The sequence below is a fragment of the Trachypithecus francoisi genome, unplaced genomic scaffold, assembly GCF_009764315.1.
Source record: "Trachypithecus francoisi isolate TF-2019V2 unplaced genomic scaffold, Tfra_2.0 Lachesis_group11, whole genome shotgun sequence".
Lineage (NCBI taxonomy): Eukaryota > Metazoa > Chordata > Mammalia > Primates > Cercopithecidae > Trachypithecus > Trachypithecus francoisi.
The window spans coordinates 64,064,833-64,084,920 of record NW_022681456.1 but is presented as its reverse complement, the minus strand read 5'-3'; the positions used below and the strand labels follow the sequence as shown (position 1 = coordinate 64,084,920).

At 41.0% G+C, this 20,088-nt stretch overlaps 1 protein-coding gene across 2 annotated transcripts in view; it reads left to right on the top strand.

Moving 5' to 3' along the window:
• Window positions 1-20,088, top strand: part of MYRFL (myelin regulatory factor like) — a 123,933-nt gene that overhangs the window by 64,206 nt on the left and 39,639 nt on the right. For both annotated transcript variants that reach the window (XM_033221282.1, XM_033221281.1), the window contains exons 11-13: window positions 3,959-4,159; window positions 10,770-10,878; window positions 11,607-11,716. In XM_033221282.1, coding sequence (XP_033077173.1) covers window positions 3,959-4,159; window positions 10,770-10,878; window positions 11,607-11,716 — 420 coding nt within the window. The remainder of the gene's footprint in view (window positions 1-3,958; window positions 4,160-10,769; window positions 10,879-11,606; window positions 11,717-20,088) is intronic.

Genomic DNA, 20,088 nt, shown 5'->3' with positions numbered 1-20,088 from the left:
AGATGAGTTCCAGGCCTCCAGGAAGGATCCAGGAGACCAAGCTTGTCAGAATTCTGCTTGGAGAGAGAATGGTGGGCAGGACCCAGTAATTGTTCATCTGAGTTGCCGATCAAAACAGCTTTAGCAGTATATTATGGTCCTGTAGTATAAATTGACCAATTTAATGAAAATTAAGGCTTACTCCAAAGAACAGATTTATTTGCTGAGTCTTTGTTTCTGGGAGCATTCCCCAGAGGAGTTCCTTCAGATTCCCCTTGTTAATTACTGGGCTCTTCTCTCTCAGCCCCACTTTCCTTCTAAAATACTTAATTAAACCTGGTTTGGAGTGCAGTGTTGCAAGCAGGAGGGATGATTACTTTTGTCTGCCTTTCAAAGACACTCTAGGGTTTCCTCATTTTGAAAACCAATAAATTATTCCAGTTTCTTTTCCAGAAGAATAGAAATGGGCATGTCCCCAAGTATTCTTCTTCTACTGCTCTGCAAATCACAGTGCGTGACGTGAGAAACCAAACCTAGGATTGGGGAAGATGATCTAATAATGCATATGTGCACACATGCACACACACACACACACACACAAACGCAGACATACGCATTCCTCTTTTGGAGTTCAGATGAATTTTTATTTACTCAAAGAAAACAGTTTATGGAGTAATGCCTGTTTTGAACTCAACAGATCTTTCTGTCAACGACAGAAGGGTAACTTATGACCAGGAGTACATGGCATAAAGAAGTAGTTCTCAAGCTTGTATTATGAATAAGAATCCCCAGAGAGCTTGTAAGAACACAGATACCCGTGTTTTTGATTCAGTAAGTCAGGGATGCCTGAGAATATGCATTTCTAACAGGCTTCCAGGAGATGCTGACATTGCTAGCCTGCAGACCATGCTTTGAGTAGCACCAGCAGAGTATTTCTAGGTCCTTTTTCTGTAACTCTTTCAAAAGGCGCAAAAATGGACTTCCTAAGAGCTGCCTTCCTCAGGTCAAACTCTTCTATTAGTTCTTTGGCTGTTGCTTTCAAATCCCAAACGATGATAAAACAAATTCCAGCTTTTCATTTCCGGCTCAGCATAGGCCTCAAATTGCAGCGGATGCTGTTTTCTATTCGAATAACCCGCAGGGGGCGCCATTTACATTGTATTTTTTAATGAAAGGCGTTCCCCGGAATTGTGCCACTCTGCAGGTGCGTTGCTGAGGAGAGCAGATGAAGCGATTATAGGTTAAATAGCTGCTGCTGTGCCCAGGAGAGTGTGTCGAGAATGACTTTGAGGCGTTTCATCCTTGTTTTTGCAAACTGTTCATGCACACATGATTTCACTTAATCCCACAATAATCCTATGAGGTGGGTAAAGGAGACATGATTCTTTATTCATCAGAGGAGGCACACAGTACAGAAGGATTAAGTGACTGCCCCAAGGTCACACAGCTAGTTTGTGTTATAACATAGACTAGGATGCTTGGGTCTCTTCCCTAAATAAGAGAATATGAGACAAACGATAAAAGTATTTTAGAAATTTTAATGAATTTGTTTTGGTGTTTGATATCCATCAGCCACTATCGGGTCACATGTGAATACAAACTGATAATTCCAGAAAGAGGTAGTATACTGTGCTTGCTTTGACACATGAGGGTTGTGGATTCCAGAGAAGGGAAATAAGTTCACAGATGTTATGAGAACATTTCCCGTTACTGATGAGGAATTCTCCCTAGGGCTATATATTTAGAATGTTGTGAATCTGTGGCCCTTTCCAAAATAATGTGAACATATTTTAGGGATTTGAGTTTTCATCTGATGAAAGCTAAGTGAGAATATTGCAATTGTTCCAAAAAATTAAATCCACTTATATCTGCTGTTCCAGTATCAAGTTACCAACAACATAATAACTATCCCAAAGCTCATTACAAAAAAATTCATCACTGTCTTATTTTGTTTCCTTGAAGTGGCTCATTATGTTCAAAATAGAGAAAAATACATCACCATCTTATATGGCATACCTTTGGATTTAGTTGATTGATTGCTATAAAAGGATTTGAGTCAAAGCCAATTTGCCATTCACAACCAAGGGGCTCTAGGGACCTTGCAGAAAAGCTCTTTGTTCAAGTAAATTTACACAAAATAATGTTCAAAGTTTTTACTTTATATTCTTCCCTCACTCCCCACTACCCCCTCCCACCCCATTACTTTACATTACATTGTTTCATGCTTTTTTTTTCTTTTTTATGAAACAGAGTCTCCCTCTGTCCCCTAGGCTGGAGTGCAGTGGCATGATCTCAGCTCACTGCAACCCCCGCCTCCCCAGTTAAAGTGATTCTCCTGACTCAGCCTCCCAAGTAGCTGGGACTACAGGAACATGCCACCACACATTGCTAATTTTTGTATTTTTAATAGAGATGGGGCTTCACCATGTTGGCCAGGCTGGTCTTGAACCCCTGAACTCAAGTGATCCACACACCTCAGCCTCCCAAAGTGCTGGGATTACAGGTGTGAGCCACCACACACCTGGCCTCTTTCACTGTTTTTGTCTATCAAGTGTCAATGGTTGAGTCTTCCAAGCAGCTCAGGGTTCAGACACTTGAGATTGAATTAGGAAACTGAAGACATCAAAAAGTTCTTTAAACCCAAACTAAGAAATAACCTTTGTGGTTTCTTTTAATTATTTTAAAAATTGTAACAAATGCATATGGCAAAACACTCAAACAATACCAAGAGAATATATAGTGAAAGGTGAATCTCCCTCCTACCACTGTTTCTCCATCTCCCAGGCTCCATCCTTGAGGAAACCACTGTTATTTGTTTCCTGAGTAGTCTTCAGAGAAAATCTATGCATATTCAGGTGCTGAGCTTGCAATGTATCATATACCACCAGAAAGGTAAAAAGTCAAGTATTAGTACTGACTTTTTAGATAATCAGGATCGCAACTGTTTGTCTAAAGTTGTGACAACCTGCCTCAATCATAAAAACACGTCATAATTTTAAAGACAATTTAATTTTGTTGTGAGGATTTTGAGGGATTTAGAGATGCCTACTTTAAAATATTTGGGAATAAATTCAGTGGCTACAGGGAAGCAGGGAGGAAGGAAGGCAGTGCAGTATTTGAACATTCTTTGACAAATAATTTTATTTAAGAGGAAAATCTGCCGAACTTTGTCTAGTCCAATGGTTTCACTTGGATTTTCTTTAAAGATTGCCAGGACTACTTCTAAGCAATGCCATGAAATAGGCAAATCATTATTTAATAATCAGAGGACTTGTAGTTGCAGCTCCAGAACTTATTAGCTTTGTGGCTTTGGGCAATTTATTTATCTTTTCAGAGTGTCAGCATCAATAAAATGAGGACAATAGTACATATTTCATATAATTGCACTGTGAATTATCACACAACAAATGTAGCTGTTATTATTCTTCCTTAGTATCGTCTGTGCTTAGGGAATAGTTGATGTATATTAAATATATTTGTATTATCATTTGCTTGTCACTTGTGTATGAAATCATAAATATAAAAGCATTCTGAAAGTATAATAGGGCTAGCTAAATGCAAGGTATTTTTATTTATCTGATTTAGTACACCTGTAATATTTTCTGATGTAATGTTCTGATTTTAAATCATGATGATGATGACTATTCCTGAAAAGATAGCCATTTTTAATTTTCTTCTTGACCATCCACCTAGTATAACTGATCACATTCTTAATTCCAGATAGATGCAATAGAGATTGGATGTTTCAAATGAGGGTGTACAGAGCTCCTGCTAGTGGGGAGGCAGAGTGGTTAGGGAAGCCTCCCTGGCTCTTCTGGGCCCCAGAGTTAGTCGGATATGTCAGAACGTCCCACTCAATACAGGATTCTCTTGTGAAAGACTTAGATAATATTCACTTTGCCTTTGCTCTGAACACTAACATGATCATCTATTCCTGCTACTGTAACTTTAATTGTAATATATTTATGTATTTTTCCAGGCCTCTAACCCTGGGCAATTTGAAAATGACAGTGATACATTGTGGCAGCGAGGACAAGTTCCAGAATCTGTTGTCTGTCACGGTCGAGTGGGAATCAACACAGATGCGCCGGACGAAGCCCTGGTTGTCTGTGGCAACATGAAAGTGATGGGGACCATCATGCATCCCTCTGACAGCCGGGCAAAGCAGAATATCCAGGAGGTGAGCACAGAGTCAGGCCTGGGGCCCCTCCTCTGACACCCCAGTCAGGTGTGCTGGGTGCTCCTGGCCTCTGACATACCTTGTACCACGCATCTTTACATGTCACCCACTGGTGTGAGATGAACACAATGCTTAAAAATGATGACTGAGCTGCTGGGCATCTCTGCTGAAATTGTAAAGCAGTTCCTCCCTGAGAGAATGAATTTACCTGACAGGAGCAGTGGGCAAGGACAGCATGTCATTGGCTTCACAGGCAGCAATTCTCAGTTATTTTCCACAGGCCATTGACCTTCCTCCCACACTTTGTCAGCTTCCAGAGTTTGCCTTTCCGTCTGTCCACTCATCTTCCAAGCACTGTCTCAGTCCAGTTGTTCCTATTTCTCTTGGATGTCTCCAGCCTCTTCCTTCTAGAGTCCCTGGCACCAACCCTACTGGCCATTATCTTCCCCAGTTCCTTTCTCTAGGAACTCTTGAGAAGCTCCTCCTCCTCATCCCTTCCTTGGTCAATTCATCACCAAGAGTTCCGGGTGAAGACCTTTTCCCTCTGTGGAGAGGTAGTTACCCAGAGGTAACTGGAAGCCAGGCCTAGACATCAGGAGATGGCTCCTCTGCTTTGGGCTCTCCCCAGCTATGTGACCTTGGATAAAATGCTTAATCTCCCTGTACTCAGTGTCTTCAGCTGTAAGATGAAAATGATGCCTGCCTGCCTGACACCCTTGGCTCTTTTTTATTTTTTAACCAGTTGAACTGAATCATCTTGGAAAGCTACAACTGCTGTGTAGACCATAAGGATAAGGATTAAGGTTCCAGTCCGTTAGCCAGCTACTAACAAAGGTTCCAATCCGTTAGCCAGCTACTAACAAAGGTTCCAATCCGTTAGCCAGCTACTAACACCTCATTCCAACTTTTCTGCCATTTAATTATTTCCCATTCGTTGCTTCTACCACTTCCCCATCATCTCACTCATACTACTTCTCTTGACAGCATTTGCGAAGCTGTGTTTTAAAAGTTCTTTTTCTCTCCTTTCCTTATTCCTTTTTAGCTAGTAGAAGTCCTAATCTGTTCACCATTAGCCCCTCTTCCAGACTGCATTCCTTTCTCAGTGCAAATCTGCACTGGTTTTCCTAAACCAGCCAAGGAATGTCCTCCTTTGCTTAGAGGATTCCAAAGAATGGTTGTAATTGTAGACTTTTATACTGATTGTGTAGCTGCGGTTCATATTAGAAGAGCTGTGACCTACTAGCCAGATGGGAATGCAGAGCTAGAGAGTTCTTACATACATTTCCAGATATCGGTCCTAGATATTGCACCTTTGAACTTTAGAGAGAGATCATCTGTCTGCATTTCAGGTCACACCAACTCAGATTTATCCTTGCAATTGGCTATACAATTCACTACCAAGTCTTATTAAAATGTAAATTGAATATAACAAGTGAGAAAAGTCCTGTAAAACCCTTCCTGCTACCACCAGGCTTAACACAGAACTTCGTTTACCAAAAGTCTTCAAATATTGCTTCTTAGTTTGAAGAAAATATATTGTCTTAAAATAACAAGCTTCCGGAGAACTTCTCACATCCCTTCTAAAAAGCCTTCTCCATATAAATAAAATGTCACTTCAATCCAGGCTCTTGAGTGTGAAATTTCTGTATCCCCTTCCTGCTCATGGCAGCATGGTAGAATAAAGAAAATCCTGGTCCGTGATTAGAAGACTAAGAGTTTAGTCCTGACTCTGGCAACCATCAGCCCAGGAACTTTGGCCCAGAGGCAATCTGTGGCTCTGTTTTGTTGTCCGTGAACAGGAAATGCTCATGTTCATTTTACCTAGGATAAGAGATTTTTATAAACTCATACATGTAAGGTATTTTTTAGCTAGACAAGTCGAAGCAAATAGAAATTATTTTCTATTTATACAAAATAAAAATTACATGTGATTTATTTATTAAATGATTTCATATTAATAGATTTGTTTTAATAGATCTATGCACATTTTTGAGATATATATTCTTAGAAATCTTGTCTGTCCCAATTCACTATTTATTACAGAGATGAGGGAGATGATTGATAGTAATGTTGGTGATGCTGATGACAGATGTGTGAATTTCATCTTCACCTCTTCCTGACTTAGTTTTTGCAGCAAAGAGAGCCTTTCTTTCAAATACTCTGGGGATCTGACACTTGGTCAATTTGATGGCATGCATAGGACTGGAAGCAATTTCTTATTCTTTAATGGTGCATTCTAACGACAGCTGGCTTCTGAATGGATGAGCTGCTACAAAATGTAGTGGTCAAATATGTTGCCTAATACTGCAATTGGGGAAAATGGATATAGGCTGCTGCTTTGCCCTGTGTGTTTCCTCACTCAGGAAACACAGATTGCTTTGTGGATATTAAATACATGATTATCTACAAAGTCCTGGTTGGGGAGATCTCTGATGCTCACAGGACACAGATCCAAGACATAGAGAAGATGACGCAGATATGACTGAAACCTCTGCAACTGAGGTCCTGGGCAGAGCAGCAGCTTAACTTGCCCAGCCAATGGCATCATGTCTACTGATGTGACTGCAGATTGTGGAAGGACATGCAGCTCTGACAGTAGAAACTGAGCAAAACTAGGGGTGAAAGGACATGCTGAACACTAAAGGCACGTGAAGAACCTCAATGTCAATGACCAAAAACATGAGGAAGTTGAGAGTTGAATGCATCAGTCAAATTCTGTGGTGAAGGCTGAAAAAAGGTAGCAAGATATTTAAAAATTCAAGCCAGAAAAGAAATTCATTAAGATGAAATGCTCAAAGCTGTTTTGATTTTCTCCTAACCACAACACCCGTGTGCTAGTGGAAGACAAAAGTAGACATGAAAAAAGCTCAAGAAAGTCAAACATGCAAAGTCTCCCTCAGAACCAGGAGCCAAATGCAGAAGTTCCTCTGCTCAGGGTGAGCAGGTGTCATTTAAGCTGCTCCTAGTTCAGACTGCAGCTGGGCTGTGGGCCATCACCCGATGACAGATAGCCTTCCCTGAACAAACTGAGTCCCATGGACTGGAAGGTGTTCTCTGTGATACAATTCTTGAACTAATGATATATTATAGAAACCTTAGGTGTGAGGCAGCATGATGCTGATGGCTATTTGCATTCATGGTCAAAACTTTCCAAAACTTCTGTGGGCAAGGTCAAAGCAGACGCCCAAATTCAGTTTTCAGTTTCTTACTCAACAGGCATTGAAGAGCAAGGCACAGCAGTAAGTGCTGGCCTGGGTAGGGTTCCTGGGGAGGATTCAAAGAAGGCACATCCTTTGCCTCAAGTGTTTTCCCTAGGCCAAGTGTACACAGAGGGATCATGCAATACAGGCTGCTGTTTATATTTGGCTTTGGGAAATCTACAAGTCCAGAAATTAGAAGAGCATTTTGTTTGAGGAACATTGTCATATAAAATGTTTAGATCTCCAAGTAACCCTCAAAGTTTTTCTTGGTTGAAAATCTGTGTAGAGGATAGTAGTAGTACCAGAGAAGCTAACGCTGTGTCTAGCAATATGTCTTAGGGAAAATGCATTCAAGGATCCAGTTTAGAAACCAGGGACCATTTCCCTCTCTGTAGCTTGGACAGCCTGCATGAGGGCACTTTCTCCTCTGTTTTTCATGTGCAGCAAAGGAACCAGCACTGCCTCTGCTTCCTTCTTTACTGGGGGCCCTGCAGGTGGAGCAGGAACAAAGGGGAAAATAGGAAGTGGGCATAGGACTCCCAGGGGCCTATGGCTGAAGAACTGGCTAGGGCCTAGGCAGTACAAGGCCAGTCCAGGCTGGCTCCTGATTGACCCTGTCTCTTCAATTCTCTTCATGTCAGGGATTGTCTTGCCACTTCAATACTTTCATTCTTTTATTCCTTTTTTTTTCTATCAAAAATTTTAGGTGCCTATTATATGTTAGACACTTTGCTCAGTACTGTGCAGGTCCTGAGATAAATAAGACTCAGGAATGAAAGGTTTACTAAAATTTAAGCTCCAAATAAGAAACACTCATTGAATCTCCGGTGCTTAGGAGAGCATCTGGCGCATAGTATCTGCTCAATAAATATTTGTTGACTGAGTGAAGGCGCTCACAGTGATAGATACATGCACAGGGCTGTATGGGATTGGGACTGTTCCTTCCAAGTATGACCTGCAATGCCCCCTGCTCTGGCCTTAACCGTTCCAGTCCAGTAATGCCAAATTCTGCCTTGGTTGTGCAGATGTCAGTCAGGGTATTTGCTGTCTCGGGCCTTGGTTCATGGTGTTCCCTCTGGCTAGCATTCCTGTCTTAGTCTCATCCTTCTCCCTCCCTTCCTACCTTACATCTTTCCCTAACGCTTAAGGTTATTAATGTATTTAACAATTATTAGTTGAGCACCTACAACATGCAAGGAATTGTACTAGAAACTGGTGATATGGTGGTGAACCATGACCTTAAATATGTCCTCACCGTCATGGGGTATATGTGATGCAGGAGAAGACAAAGAATGAGGTTGGCACAATTAGTTGTCTTGTAATTGTGACTCCTGCTATGAAGGAGAACTGGTGCTATGAGCACATAAAGCAGAGGAACTTTGCCTGGACTTGGAGGACAAGAGATCCTTCTCTGAGGAACAATGCTTACATTGGTGAAGAAGAAGGTAGGGGAATGGGAAGGAAGAGCTTTTGAGTCTGGGAAAACAGTATGAACAAAGGCTGGGAAGTGAAAGGAGCAGAGTTTGTCTGAGGAACTGGAATAAGCCAAGATATGGGTTGGGCTTCATCATCTCTAGGGAGCCTTCCTTTACACTTCCCCGAGAAGATTTTCAACACCTCCTCAGAGCTGTAACGATTCTCTGTGCATAATTCCATCATTGTACTGTGTTTCTCACGTTGTAATGTAATCACATATGATTATGTATGTATATATCAGGTGGGTCTTCCTGTCTAGACCACAAACTTTTTTTTTTTTTAATATTACAAAGGATTTTAATAATCTTGAGTAACAGTCTGTTCACAGGGATGACTATCTACTAGTGAAATCACTTTAAGAAAGCAGTGAGTCACTGGCGTTATAATAAACAGCCGCACTAACAGGCAGTATAACAAAGGAAAGGCAACATAATATTCCTCAAATGGAGTTAAGATAGACCAAATCTCAGAATAACTCAGCCATGACTAAAATTGGGCTCACAATGAAACAAAATACAGTGGGATTATCTGATGACTCGAAGGTTGCTTGACTGCTGTTTTGTACACTGTGCTGATTACATATTCCGTACTGAATAACGTGAACAAACAAATGAAGGAATGCATGAGGCCAAAAATAAGTAATACTGCCAAAGCAAACAAAGCACAAAGACCTGGTAAATATCAGCAGGTGTAGACCACAAACTTTTAAAAGGCATTTTTTTTTTTAACTTTTATGTTAAGTTCAGGGGTGCAAGTGCAGGTTTGTTACACAGGTAAACTTGTGTCATGGCGGTCTGTTGTACAGATTATTTCATCACCCAGGTATGAAGCCCAGTACCCATTAGTTGTTTTTCCTGATCCTCTCCCTCCTCCCACCTTCCACCTTCCACCTTCAAAAGGCTCCAGTGTGTGTTGCGCCCCTCTATGTGTCCAGATGTTCTCATCATTTAGCTCTCAGTTATAAGTGAGAACATGCAGTATTTGGTGTTCTGTTCCTGTGTTGGTTTGCTAAGGATAATGGCCTCCAGCTCAAGGCAATTACTTTTTAAGTCCCAACACTTAGTAGTGCATGATATGTTGAAGGTGATTGGTAAATATTTGTCAAATAAAACAAAGAATGAATGATGGCAGTAAGCTCAGAATTATACTCTGGAATAACTTCCTAAAGTACAGCTAATCCGTTTAGCCAATTAAGCACCAAGTCACCATCTTTCACAACCAGCCCAACTAGTGAAGGGCCTGAGAATCCTAAACGATGGTGGAAGGGCTCTGCTGCCACCTCAGGGAGTGTGTCAAGGGAGGAGCTGAGGCCCATGACAGTGGTTTTCTTGAAACAACAACAACAAAAAGCGTTTCTGGTTCCTCTATCACATGGATGAATGCCCAGGTAGTTTATTTTTAATTGCCAAGACACCACAGGTTTCACAATTCTATTATGTTCCAAAAGAAAATTTAGGGTACCCACAAAGGGCTGCCAACTTTTTACTTGTCAGATAGACATTAAAAAAAAACAGATTCTGCTATTACTATCAATTCATTTACAAAATCTGTCAATTTAAAGAGGAATCCTTTGGATCAAACACATTTAGCTTTAGGGAAAGTTCACTGTACTGTCTTGATTGTTATCATTTTGCTGGGACCCCGTAGTGACAGTTGGGACAGCCTTTAACAATGTGACAGCAGTGATTGCAGGTAGAGGATGCCCTGCTGCCCTGCTGGCCGGGTGGTGTGGGGGAGGGGTGTTCAGGGGAACGTGGGTGGCTGGGTCCTGAAGGGTCAGCAGTTGGGTAATCCTGGCTTGCAATCCACTTGAAGAAATTATCTCCAGCAAAATGTCCAAAAGCAATTCAGTAATGTCTCTGGGTCACTCTGGGCATTAATTTGAATAGCAAATATCTATGTGAGTAAAATCTGCTCTTCTTTAATTAAATTAGGTTGACACAAATGAACAGCTGAAAAGAATAGCCCAAATGAGAATTGTTGAATATGACTACAAACCTGAATTTGCATCTGCAATGGGAATAAACACTGCCCATCAAACAGGTACACACACAAATTCCCCTTTTAATTTTGTATTGCCAACTATTAAAATTTTAATTTCCTCTTTATTTTGAGGTTATGTGCTATGGCATTTGACAACACTATGTTGATCTAACTTGTTCTCTGGGAAACTCATAGTCACTAGAACAGGAAAGCTTAAAGAATTTCTGTGTCATTTTTATTCAACACCCCCACTCCTCCACCCCAAGGTACTGGTGGAGTAGGTTGACTATATAGTTTCTTTGCACTGAAGTCCTCTTGCTCATGGGCTGAGGGTTCAGGGACAGATGGCTGCTCAACCTATGTGAGGAACGGCATTTGGCAGTCAGGAGATGGAGGGAGAAGGTGGCAGGGTAAGCAGATGTAGATAAGAGAAGGGGTAAGCAAAGTGATGTTTATACTCCAATCCTAAAGAAGGAAGGAGTATTTTAGGGGCAAAGGCTTCCTATAGGAAAAGAAAGGAAATCAAGCTAACACCCCACCTTTACTTCTATGGACAGGAATTTTAAGGCACTTACCTCCCCCTTTCCAATATTTGGCCTAGAGTCTCAAAAAACAAACAAACAAACAAAACCACTCCCACTTTTAATCCTATAGTGGTTCTTGGCCCAAAATTCCTCCTTTGCTGAAAATTCATTGTAGATCAAAGCAAAAGCTTAGTGAGTTACTGAGGATTTTCTCCAGAAAAGTCTTTCTTTGAAGAGTAAACCTTTGGAGTGTCTTGTTTATAGGAATGATTGCCCAGGAGGTGCAAGAAATCCTGCCCAGAGCAGTAAGAGAGGTTGGTGATGTCACCTGCGAAAACGGAGAGACCTTGGAGAACTTCCTCATGGTGGATAAGGTAATCATTGAAAAGATATCAGCTGCTATAAGCTATCAGTCTAGGGATAAACCCCCTTCTTTGATAGAACAATGGGCTGAAACATCCAACCAGGAAGTGGGACATTAAAATAATTCTTCACTGAGTTGTGGAGTGAGTACGTATCAACTGTCTTATAATCGATATTCAATTTGATCATAAGCACCAAAAAGAAGTTCCATATGACAAAAAGAAAAATGCATATGCAATAGTAAGAATTCCAGTTCAGCAGGTCTTGTTGTTGGAGAAAAACTGGCACTAGGAAAGTCCACTTAGCATGAATGCATTTGAAACAAGGGCCAAACATCACGATAAATACTGACAAAAAGTTTTAATTAGACTTCATCTTTTAAAATGGTAATAAACTTATGAAAAATGCATCATATTTTATGTAATGCAACTTAAATTATAATTACGCAATGTGTTTCTTCTTAGAATGACTAAAGATTAAGTGAAGTGTTGAATTTTTGGGGCGTAGTTTTTTTTAATAAAACTGTTTGACTTTTACAGTATAATCATAAAGTGGGCCATTTTTACAGAGATATTCATGGGCCTGATCATTTTTTCCCAAGGGCCTCTCTTAATTCTTTGATATCAAATCATTCTCTTTTGAAGGAATGCCACCATGCCTGTAGATTAGCTCCCCTTCATTTGGTAATGGGTCTAAATCTGCCAGTTCCTTGCTTGTGGATGCTGTGTGTATGATTTGAGGAGTTCCCTAACACCACGTCTATTGATTCTATGAAATCCTGCATTTTTGCAAGGTTTGCAAATGCAGTCTGATGCTGGTTTGTTTTATACTGCATTATTACATTTGATGCTGAGAGGAAAGACCAATTGATGTAAGGGTTTTGTAGTCATGGGGAGAGATGCTTGAGTGGAGACTAATTTATAATTTGTCAGTTAATGGAGGTAATGCTCCCTGAACTTCAAAGTGCACATACATCACTGGGAATCTTATTAAAATGTAGATTCTGATTCTGCAAGAATGGGGTGAGGCCAGAGATCCTGCAGTTCCAACCAGCCTCCAGGTGATGCCAATCTTGCCAACCTTGCTGGTCAGAAGCCACATTTGGAGCAGCAAAGCAGAGGATGCCTTTTCATGTTAGGCACCACCACCATCTTCCACCTACCAGCCCCTGTACCACAAACACTTAGATGACATGGTCTGGGAGGCCTGCTCAGCCTAGGGCTGCAAGAGCAGAGTGGCAGAAGTTGACTTACTGCCTCCTGTGTCCCAAGAACATATCTTTGCTAGCAGCGATTCTTCAGTCTCTCTCCCACACTTAGGCTATCATTTCACTTGAGAGGTATGTCATGAAACATTTATTTCTGTATTTATTTCCCAGGTTTTTTTATTGTGGTAAAATACACAAAATATAACATGTATTATCTTAACCATATTTAAGTATACAGGTCATTGATGTTTGATACGTTCGTCATGTTGTACAACCATCACCACCGTCCATCTCCAGAACTCTTTTTCATTTTGTAAAACAAAAACTCTGTACCTGTAAAACAATAACTCCCCATTATTCACTTTTCTTAGCCCCTGGCAACCACAATTCTATTGTTTGTTTCTACGATTCTGACTACATATAAGCAGAATCATAGAGAATTTCTTTCTTTTTTGTGGTTGGCTTATTTCACTCAACTTAATGTCCTCGAGGTTCATCTATGTTGCAGAGTGTATCAAAATTTCCTTTCTTTTTAAGGCTGAGTAATTTTCAGCTTTATTCACGTTTTGCGTATCCATTCATACATTGATGAACTCTTGGATTGCTTCCATGTTTTAGGTATTGTGAATAATGCTGCTATGATTGTGAGTATTCAGATGTCTCTTCAAGATTCTGTTTTCAGTTTGGGGGGAATATTTACTCAGAAATGGAACTGCTGGATCATATGGCAATTCTGTTTTTAATTTTTTGAGGAACCACCGTACTGTTTCCCACATGACAATATCATTTTACATTCCCATGAACAGTTCCCAAAGATTCCAATTTGTCCAGTCACCCACCAATGCTTGTAATTTTCTTTTTTTTGTTTTATTTTTTTTTTTATTTTTTTTATTTTTTTTATTTTTTTTATTTTTTTTATTTTTATTTTTTTATTATACTTTAAGTTCTAGGGTACATGTGCATGACGTTTATCATGTATAACTCCCAATGCAATCCCTCCCTCCTCCCCCCTCCCCATGATAGGCCCAGTGTGTGATGTTCCCCTTCCCGAGTCCAAGTGATCATTGTTCAGTTCCACCTATGAGTGAGAACATGCGGTGTTTGTTTTCTCTTCTTGTGATAGTTTGCTAAGAATGATGGTTTCCAGCTGCATCCATGTCCCTACAAAGGACGCAAACTCATCCTTTTTGATGGCTGCATAGTATTCCATGGTGTATATGTGCCACATTTTCTTAATCCAGTCTGTCACAGATGGACATTGGGTTGATTCCAAGTCTTTGCTATTGTGAATAGTGCCGCAATAAACATACGTGTGCATGTGTCTTTGTAGTAGAGTAATTTATAATCCTTTGGGTATATACCCAGTAGTGGGATGGCTGGGTCATATGGTACATCTAGTTCTAGATCCTTGAGGAATCGCCATACTGTTTTCCATAATGGTTGAACTAGTTTACAATCCCACCAACAGTGTAAAAGTGTTCCTATTTCTCCACATCCTCTCCAACACCTGTTGTTTCTGACTTCTTAATGATTGCCATTCTAACTGGTGTGAGATGGTATCTCATTGTGGTTTTGATTTGCATTTCTCTGATGGCCAGTGATGATGAGCATTTTTTCATGTGTCTGTTGGCTGTATGGATGTCTTCTTTTGAGAAATGTCTGTTCATACCTTCCCCACTTTTTGATGGGGTTGTTTGTTTTTTCTTGTATATTTGTTTGAGTTCTTTGTAGATTCTGGATATTAGCCCTTTGTCAGATGAGTAGGTTGCAAAAATTTTTTCCCATTCTGTAGGTTGCCTGTTCACTCTGATGGTAGTTTCTTTGGCTGTGCAAAAGCTCTTTAGTTTAATTAGATCCCATGTGTCAATTTTTGCTTTTGCTGCCGTTGCTTTTGGTGTTTTAGACATGAAGTCCTTGCCCATGCCTATGTCCTGAATGGTACTACCTAGATTTTCTTCTAGGGTTTTTATGGTATTAGGTCTAACATTTAAGTCTCTAATCCATCTTGAATTAATTTTCGTATAAGGGGTAAGGAAAGGATCCAGTTTCAGCTTTCTACTTATGGCTAGCCAATTTTCCCAGCACCATTTATTAAATAGGGAATCCTTCCCCATTTCTTGTTTCTCTCAGGTTTGTCAAAGATCAGATGGCTGTAGAGTGTGGTATTATTTCTGAGGACTCTGTTCTGTTCCATTGGTCTATATCTCTGTTGTGGTACCAGTACCATGCTGTTTTGGTTACTGTAGCCTTGTAGTATAGTTTGAAGTCAGGTAGCGTGATGCCTCCAGCTTTGTTCTTTTGACTTAGGATTGTCTTGGCAATGCGGGCTCTTTTTTGGTTCCATATGAACTTTAAAGCCGTTTTTCCAATTCTGTGAAGAAAGTCATTGGTAGCTTGATGGGGATGGCATTGAATCTATAAATCACCTTGGGCAGTATGGCCATTTTCACGATATTGATTCTTCCTATCCATGAGCATGGTATGTTCTTCCATTTGTTTGTGTCCTCTTTGATTTCACTGAGCAGTGGTTGTAGTTCTCCTTGAAGAGGTCCTTACATCCCTTGTAAGCTGGATTCCTAGGTATTTGATTCTCTTTGAAGCAATTGTGAATGGAAGTTGATTCCTGATTTGGCTCTCTGCTTGTCTGTTACTGGTGTATAAGAATGCTTGTGATTTTTGCACATTAATTTTGTATCCTGAGACTTTGCTGAAGTTGCTTATCAGCTTAAGGAGATTTGGGCTGAGACAATGGGGTTTTCTAAATATACAATCATGTCATCTGCAAACAGGGACATTTGACTCTTCTTTTCCTAACTGGATACCCTTGATTTCTTTCTCTTGCCTGATTGCCCTAGCCAGAACTTCCAACACTATGTTGAATAGGAGTGGTGAGAGAGGGCATCCCTGTCTTGTGCCAGTTTTCAAAGGGAATTTTTCAGTTTTTGCCCATTCAGTATGATATTAGCTGTGGGTTTGTCATAAATAGCTCTTATTATTTTGAGGTACGTTCCATCAATACCAAATTTATTGAGCGTTTTTAGCATAAAGGCTGTTGAATTTTGTCAAAAGCCTTTTCTGCATCTATTGAGATAATCATGTGGTTCTTGTCTTTGGTTCTGTTTATATGCTGGATTACGTTTATTGATTTGCGAATGTTGAACCAGCCTTGCATCCCAGGGATGAAGCCCACTTGATCATGGTGGATAAGCTTTTTGATGTGCTGCTGAATCCGGTTTGCCAGTATTTTATTGAGGATTTTTGCATCGATGTTCATCAGGGATATTGGTCTAAAATTCTCTTTTTTGTTGTGTCTCTGCCAGGCTTTGGTATCAGGATGATGTTGGCCTCATAAAAAGAGTTAGGGAGGATTCCCTCTTTTTCTATTGATTGAAATAGTTTCAGAAGGAATGGTACCAGCTCCACCTTGTACCTCTGGTAGAATTCAGCTGTGAATCCATCTGGTCCTGGACTTTTTTTGGTGGGTAGGCTATTAATTGTTGCCTCAATTTCAGAGCCTGCTATTGGTCTATTAGGGATTCAACTTCTTCCTGGTTTAGTCTTGGGAGAGTGTAAGTGTCCAGGAAATTATCCATTTCTTCTAGATTTTCTAGTTGATTTGCGTAGAGGTGTTTATAGTATTCTCTGATGGTAGTTTGTATTCTGTGGGGTCGGTGGTGATATCCCCTTTATCATTTTTTATTGCGTCTATTTGATTCCTCTCTCTTTCTTCTTTATTAGTCTTGCTAGCGGTCTGTCAATTTTGTTGATCTTTTCAAAAAACCAACTCCTGGATTCATTGATTTTTTGGAGGGTTTTTTGTGTCTCTATCTCCTTCAGTTCTGCTCTGATCTTAGTTATTTCTTGCCTTCTGCTAGCTTTTGAATGTGTTTGCTCTTGCCTCTCTAGTTCTTTTAATTGTGATGTTAGAGTGTCAATTTTAGATCTCTCCTGCTTTCTCTTGTGGGCATTTAGTGCTATAAATTTCCCTCTACACACTGCTTTAAATGTGTCCCAGAGATTCTGGTATGTTGTATCTTTGTTCTCATTGGTTTCAAAGAACATCTTTATTTCTGCTTTCATTTCGTTATGTACCAGTAGTCATTCAGGAGCAGGTTGTTCAGTTTCCATGTAGTTGAGCGGTTTGATTGAGTTTCTTAGTCTGAGTTCTAGTTTGATTGCACTGTGGTCTGAGAGACAGTTTGTTATAATTTCTGTTCTTGTACATTTGCTGAGGAGTGCTTTACTTCCAATTATGTGGTCAATTTGGAATAAGTGCGATGTGGTGCTGAGAAGAATGTATATTCTGTTGATTTGGGGTGGAGAGTTCTATAGATGTCTATTAGGTCCGCTTGGTGCAGAGATGAGTTCAATTCCTGGATATCCTTGTTAATTTCTGTCTCGTTGATCTGTCTAATGTTGACAGTGGAGTGTTGAAGTCTCCCATTATTATTGTATGGGAGTCTAAGTCTCTTTGTAGGTCTCTAAGGACTTGCTTTATGAATCTGGGTGCTCCTGTATTGGGTGCATATATATTTAGGAGAGTTAGCTCTTCCTGTTGAATTGATCCCTTTACCATGATGTAATGGCCTTCTTGTCTCTTTTGATCTTTGATGGTTTAAAGTCTGTTTTATCAGAGACTAGGATTGCAACCCCTGCTTTTTTTTGTTCTCCATTTGCTTGGTAGATTCCTCCATCCCTTTATTTTGAGCCTATGTATGTCTCTGCATGTGAGATGGGTCTCCTGAATACAGCAGATGATGGGTCTTGACTCTTATCCAGTTTGCCAGTCTGTGTCTTTTATTGGAGCATTTAGTCCATTGACATTTAAGGTAATATTGTTATGTGTGAACTTGATCCTGTCATTATGATATTAACTGGTTATTTTGCTCGTTAGTTGATGCAGTTTCTTCCTAGCCTCGATGGGTTTACATTTTGGCATGTTTTTGCAATGGCTGGTACCGCTTGTTCCTTTCCATGTTTAGGGCTTCCTCAGGGTCTCTTGTAAGGCAGGCCTGGTGGTGACAAAATCTCTAAGCATTTGCTTATCTGTAAAGGATTTTATTTCTCCTTCACTGATGAAGTAGTTTGGCTGGATATGAAATTCTGGGTTGAAAATTCTTTTCTTTAAGAACGTTGAATATTGGCCCCCACTCTCTTCTGGCTTGTAGAGTTTCTGCCGAGAGGTCTGCTGTTATTCTGATGGGCTTCCCTTTGTGGGTAACCCGACCTTTCTCTCTGGCTGCCCTTAAGATTTTTTCCTTCATTTCAACTTTGGTGAATCTGGCAATTATGTGTCTTGGAGTTGCTCTTCTGGAGGAGTATCTTGTGGCGTTCTCTGTATTTCCTGAATTTGAATGTTGGCCTGCCCTACTAGGTTGGGGAAGTTCTCCTGGATGATATCCTGAAGAGTGTTTTCCAACTTGGTTCCATTTTCCCCCTCACTTTCAGGCACCCCAATCAGACGTAGATTTGGTCTTTTTACATAATCCCATACTTCTTGCAGGCTTTGTTCATTTCTTTTTCTTTTTTTTCTTTTGGTTTTCTCTTCTCGCTTCATTTCATTCATTTGATCCTCAATCGCTGATACTCTTTCTTCCAGTTGATCGAGTCGGTTACTGAAGCTTGTGCATTTGTCACGTATTCTCGTGTCATGGTTTTCATCTCTGTCATTTCGTTTATGATCTTCTCTGCATTAATTAGTCTAGCTGTCAATTCTTCCACTTTTTTTTCAAGATTTTTAGTTTCTTTGCGCTGGGTACGTAATTCCTCCTTTAGCTCTGAGAGTTTGATGGAGTGAAGCCTTCTTCTCTCATCTCGTCAAAGTCATTCTCTGACCAGCTTTGATCCGTTGCTGGCGATGGGCTGCGCTCCTTTGCAGGGGGAGATGCGCTCTTATTTTTTGAATTTCCAGCTTTTCTGCCCTGCTTCTTCCCCATCTTTGTGTTTTATCTGTCTCTGGACTTTGATGATGGTGACGTACTGATGGGGTTTTGGTATAGGTGTCCTTCCTGTTTGATAGTTTTCCGTCTGACAGTCAGAAGGACTGTCTGTTGGTCTGTTGAGATTGCTTGAGGTCCACTCCAGACCCTGTTTGCCTGGGTATCAGCAGCAGAGGTTGCCGAAGATAGAATATTGCTGAACAGCGAGTGTACCTGTCTGATTCTTTCTTTGGAAGTTTCCTCTCAGGGGTGACTCCACCCTGTGAGGTGTGGGGTGTCAGACTGCCCTAGTGGGGGATGTCTCCAGCTAGGCTACTCAGGGGTCAGGGACCCACCTGAGCAGGCAGTCTGTCCGTTCTCGGATCTCAACCTCCGCGTTAGGAGATCCACGGCTCTCCCCAAAGCTGTCAGACAGAGTCGTTCGCGTCTGCACCGCCCCGCTCTGCTTTCCCTAATGGGCTGCAGCTGTGCGCTGCCCGCAGAGGTAGAGTCTACAGAGACAGGCAGGCTTCCTTGAGCTGCTGTGAGCTCCACCCAGTTCGAGCTTCCCAGCGGCTTTGTTTACCTACTTAAGCCTCAGCAATGGCGGGCGCCCCTCCCCCAGCCTCGCTGCTGCCTTGCGGATAGATCGCCGCAGACGGCTGTGTTAGCAGTGAGGGAGGCTCCGTGGGCGTGGGACCCTCCCGGCCAGGTGTGGGATATATTCCTGGTGTGCCTGTTTCCTTAAAGCGCAGTATTGGGGTGGGAGTTACCCGATTTTCCAGGTGTTGTGTGTCTCAGTTCCCCTGGCTAGGAAAAGGGATTCCTTTTCCCCTTGCGCTTCCAGGTGAGGCGATGCCTCGCCCTGCTTCAGCTCACGCTGGTCAGGCTGCAGCAGCTGACCAGCACCGATTGTCCGGCACTCCCTAGCGAGATGACCCCAGTACCTCAGTTGAAAACGCAGAAATCACCGGTCTTCTGTGTCGCTGGCACTCGTAATTTTCTTTTTTTTCTTTTTTCAAACAGTTGCCATCCAAATGGGTGTGTGTGACATCTCATTCTAGTTTTGATTTACATTTCCCTAATGATGAGTGATACTGAGCATCTTTTCATGTGCTTATTGTTCATGTGTATATCTTCTTTCAGAAAATGTCTATTCAAGTCCTTTGCCCATTTCTGAATTGGGTTGTTTACTGTTGTTAGGTTTTAGGAATTCTCTATATATTCTGGATGTTAATCCCTTATGAGATATATAATT